The 5,252-nt window shown below is 48.5% G+C and overlaps 1 protein-coding gene across 1 annotated transcript in view; it reads right to left on the bottom strand.

Annotated features, from left to right (window-relative positions):
* Positions 1-5,252, bottom strand: part of ASH1L (ASH1 like histone lysine methyltransferase) — a 106,031-nt gene that overhangs the window by 96,414 nt on the left and 4,365 nt on the right. The window contains 1 exon segment of the mRNA XM_023534302.1: positions 1,284-1,800. Within this exon segment, the coding sequence (XP_023390070.1) occupies positions 1,284-1,700 (417 nt within the window). The 5' untranslated portion in view covers positions 1,701-1,800.

Raw genomic sequence — 5,252 nt, 5'->3', positions numbered from 1 at the left:
GAACCCTTTTGAGAAACTGGTGAGAGCGCTGCACAAATAACCATTTAAAGGAGGCATCGGGTCCCACGTCATGAACGAGGAAAGCACGGCCCAGCAGGAGGAAGCAGCCTGCCCACGCTCATCAGCGCCGTTTGGAACACACCGCGGGAAGATCGCTGAAGGCGACCATCCCGGAGCCTTTCACGATTGGCTGTGCAAACAAACTATAACACTGTTCCAAGGAAAAAGACCTAAACAAAAACAGTTTTTCAGTCGACCTTATGGAAAGTCTTGGGGTCGGCAGAAACAGATATCATCTTCACGGCAGAGGTGAGGAAAACAAGGCTCAACCACTTTTCTTCACGAACCGGTACAATACCCACTTTTCCTGACTTGTAATCTAACTGGTTCACGGCTGAGTTCGTCAGCAAAGCTCCCCGAGCCACGTGTGCGGACCGGCGCCTGCTGAGAGCTTCCGGCCGCCTCGGCAGATGGAGAGCAGAGCCCGCGCTGTCACTGTTTCTGGGGACGCGCACAGCGCGAACGGACTCGACGTTAAGGAACTAACGGTAAAAATCAAGTCACTTCACACAGTCAGCAATACTCCAGAATTTCAGCCAAAATGTTCGGCCAGTTCTTCCTGCCAGAACCCCCACCCCGTTTGATGTACGTGTGCATACATTTAAATCTGCGTGTGGCACTCACGGTGCCCACGGCCTAGAATGAGGCATTGGAGTGACCAACACTTGTGGTTAACACATGATCTAAAACAAACTCACCATCTCTACTAGGCCAAGTAAAAAGTTAAGATATACTTGGATAGCTGGCAGAAAAGAGGGGACAGTTTTTAAAATATTAACTCGCCTTATGAGGAACAAATTGTATAAAACGATTCATTGGACAAAAGCTTTCGGCCTACGTTAGTGAACCGGAGCCTTGCAACACAGGTGGTATTATGATCATTACAATCATTTAACATCCTCGAGCCTCGGTTTCTTCTCTATAGGAAGGCAAGAGTCGAATCTAGGTTTCCCAACTACAGATCCGATATCCTTTGCACGAAGCCACTGGGAGCAGGAACCTGGGCGTACCCCATTTAAAACACCTGCCGTCACTTCGCGCGTGTGAACACATGCATGGTATCCTATCACTCACATCCCCGACGGTCCTCAAATCAGACTAGGCGGAAATAACATGTAAAGATTAAAGTCAACCTTCCTGGAACACGTATGTAGGTGAGATACAAATTAACCGGGAAATCCAGATATTGTCAATGACCACGTATTGCTGGGACTTCTACTCACCCGTTTTGAAGGGCAGTGTTCATTCTTTTCGTCTGTCATCTTCCCACTTTTAAGTGCTTTCCTTGGGTGCTTGATAGTTGTTTTTATGGCAGGTCGACAAACATAGTTCTCCAAGTTCTTTGGAGGTTTTTTAGTTCTCTTAGCCTGAAGGCCAATTTTCAATTTTAAATTTCCCTCTGAAAAGTTTGTTTCTTTCACTGAAAACTGCTGCTGTGCATCGGTCAGACCATCGTCCCTCCCGGCTTCGCTGCTTCTCTCCCGACTCCACTTGCGAGGGCCGTCCGCCTGCTCCGGGCTCTCTAGCTCCACGTCCCGCTTGCTGACCAGTGTGCCAGCGCCGATGGCAGAGGGGCTCTTTCTTGAAAATCCTTCGGACTCAGAACCCAATCCTAACATAGCAGTATTTCTAGAGTCCATCACAAGTGTAGTTATTGCCAAGGAATCCTATGAATACTTTACAGAACTGAGTTCCAGAAAAAACAGGGCTCTCCGAAACGTGCAACCAGCATCTCTTTCTCTGCAGGACAGACCATAACAAAAATCTATCAGAACAGAGGCAACTACTGATTAACATGAGAAATGAGTATGGGGGCGGGGGGCAAGCGAGTCAGGAAGGACCCAAATCACAGTTAAAACAAATCGAAACGGAGTGTCAAGTGAACTTAAATTCATTTAGGTATAATTAATAATTTCGGGATAAGTTTATTATATGCTACAGATACCATAAATAAACTATAGTGGTATGGTACAAATCAATGTTTTAGAAGACTGTTATAACTCAACCAAAAAGCTTCTGCAAATACAAGCCTCAAAATAATCTGGAATATTTTAGCGCTCCTCAGTTTCGAAAGATTATATTTCTTACATTTTAGTTGAATAAAATCAGTTTTGCTGAGGGTAAAGAATCACGTTTTGGGCTGGTCTGAGTGCTCCAACCTTTTTTTTTTTTTTTTTTAAATAAGAGGTGACCAGGCCCTTTACGTTAGGACTTAGGCTGGAATCATTTCTGCTGTACAATTCAACTATGAACTCATTCAGAAATATTTGAGCGCCTATCATGTGCCAGGCATTATGCAACGCCCTGAAAATACAGTATCCAACAAAACAGATCCAGCCTCAACTTACGAGCCTTAACTACACAAATGATTCATAACACTGTCATCAAAACTCTGAAGACCAGAAATTTATTTTTACAAAATTTCCTAATAGCAAATAGTGGTCAGTTGGCATGCTTCACGTCCCCGAATCCATAAAATATTTTTAAACCAGCATGCCAATTTATTATTTTGCAGCAGGCGGTACACCTTACTTGAGACTCTGAGTGATCTACACAGGGAAATCCCCGGGAGACCAGATTACCATCCAATCAGAAGCTGACTAGTAAGCACAACACCAAAACAAAACAATTCAGTATTCTCGAGGACTGACAGTCTAGTCTTTATCTCAAGCATACATCCAAAATAAGACCCATGACTAGTAGCTGGAAAAAAACGAACACCCTATCCCTTAGAAAGTTCCATTTATGGAGAATACTTTATAGTTTAAACTATGCGCCTTCAGACTTTTCTTTCCAACGAGACTGTAAGATTCTCAGGGACAAAGACCACGTGACGGAATTGTTTTGACGCCCACGAGGAATGCAACTGAAATGCATCCCGCAACGGCTGGCCCGGAGCGGGCCCAGGGGAAGGCACCAAGGAGCGGCGGTCATCACTACGAACGGCAGAGCAGCTTTGTAAGCGGCCCCTCGACAAAGGCTGGCCGGAACAGGCCTCTTCGTCCGTGCCACTGTCTCCCTTCACGCAGCTGAACGAGCACCTCCCGATCAGGCCACCACAACGTCACGCTACCACTTCATCCGCTCCTACTTCGCAGTGGCGGTCAAGGCTTTCCACAGTCTGGCTCTGCCTATTCACACTTGTTTACCCCTACTTCCCGGCACACGGTCCCTGTGGTTTAGTCAATTCAGTTTTTTTTTTTACTGTCCCCAACAAACATGCCCATTTCTGCTTCTGTGCCACGTGCGTGCTTTCCTTTGCAGGTACAAAGCTCCATCTTCTCCACGATGGGGTCGCAATCCTGACATTCAAAAGTCCGAAAAGCAAAAGCTTTCTCCTAACTCACTAGTGACAAAACCTGATCTCACCGACCGGGATCCATTTCGGTGGTAATCATGATTTCCATGAGCAGTCTTACATTTCAGTGGCGAAACGGCAATGTGTTTGAGAAGTGGAACGCTGAACACCACGGTGGAAGTCACCGATCCACGTCACACTCCTTCTCAAAGCCACAGACTTTCGGATGATGAACCGTGGACCCATGTCCTCAGACCTACATTTCAGGCTGCACTGGCCTGACCCTTCCGGAAACCCCTCTATCGGTGCAGGGTCGCGACCTGGATAATCGCTTTTTCAATTGTGCCCCACGTCTATCAGCTGCATCCCCAAGTGCACTGTAATTACAATGTGAGCTGCGTGGGTGTGGGGACCTTTTCCCGGCTTGCTCACCACTCCGTCCCCGGCACCTGGAACAATGACTATCACATACTTTAGTACCTGATAAATAGTTGAATGAATGGATGGATGGATGGATGGATGGATGGATGGATGGATGGATGGATGGATCATGTTAAGGCCCCTATAGCTTCTCACACAATGTTTGACATGAAGAAAGTGTTTCTTTTTTGCACGATTTCACCTTGTGTTATGAGAAAGCTATACACGTTTTTTCTTACTGCACGTTGACCGTATTTCATACGAGTGGTTTTCTGTACACTTATTAAAATACCTGAATTGCACTAGTAATTCAAATCACACCCTGTAACTCTTCCGCCCCGAGCCATCAGCGCTGTCTGAGAAAAGCCATCGTGCCGGCCCCGCCCGCACTCCAGACCAGCAACCGCAAGGGCCCTGCTGCCGGGACACGTGGCCCTCATCTGGCCACTCCGCCACCCTCCCGGGCAGCCATGCCACGTCGTCCCCACTGACTCTGCTTCCAATCCGACAATGGCAGGATAAACAATCCGAAGAAAACTGCCCCGAGCGCCCCCCACATATCCGCCCACCCGCCTGCGTCCGTGCCTGTGGAGTCCGCCCCTCCGCCCCGCATAACATATGAGCTGTCGCCACGGCCGGCCTCCCCACTGTCACCTTCCGTCCTCGCCTTTCCTCTGGATAACATGGTCGGCGCAGAATCACTACCATCTCTCGCCTAAGAAAACGCCTCGTGACCCCGTGCCCTCCACCTTCCCACTTCTTCACCAAAACTCCTCGAAGGGGCTGTCTACGCGCCCCACCTCCAAACCCCCATCTTTTCTTTTCCTCTTGAACACACCAACTACTTCCAGCTCCTCTGCACGAAAACTGCTGGTCAAAGCCACCGACGTCCACATTGCCAAGGGCGACGACTACGACTCGGTTCTCAGCTTCCTCGCCGTCAGCAGAACCTGACGCAGCTGAAGAGCCCCTGCCCTCGGCTTCCGGGGGGCCTCGGACCCCTCTCCCTCGCCGGTGAGCCAACCCGGACCTCCCTGGACCCCACGCCCACTTTCTCCGTGACCGGATCTGGTCCTGCGGATTTACGTGCCATCTACACGGATGGTTAACAAATTTCTGTCTCCAGAGACCAGCTGAGCTCCGGGCTCATGGATCTGAGTGGCTGCTGGACACAAGGACTGGCCGTGGAACAATCAGGCGCTTCAGCCAAACCTGTCGACGACTGATTCCCCTTCGCCCCGCAGCTGTTCCCAGAGGCGTCCTCGCCTCAGTAAACGCAACTCCAACCAGAAACATCTAGGCCCCAAATTTCTAATACCCTTGACTCCTTCTCCTTCTAATACCCCACAGCTCTATGCGCTCAGCAAAGTGTTCGTTATCTTCGAAATATATGCAGAATGTGTTAATGATATAAATGGGCCTTTTATATTAACATAATCATTTATTCAGTGAGAAGCTATTCCTAACTTTTTAA

The sequence above is a fragment of the Pteropus vampyrus genome, unplaced genomic scaffold (genome assembly GCF_000151845.1).
Source record: "Pteropus vampyrus isolate Shadow unplaced genomic scaffold, Pvam_2.0 Scaffold124, whole genome shotgun sequence".
NCBI lineage: Eukaryota > Metazoa > Chordata > Mammalia > Chiroptera > Pteropodidae > Pteropus > Pteropus vampyrus.
This window is presented reverse-complemented; position numbering and strand designations above follow the sequence as displayed.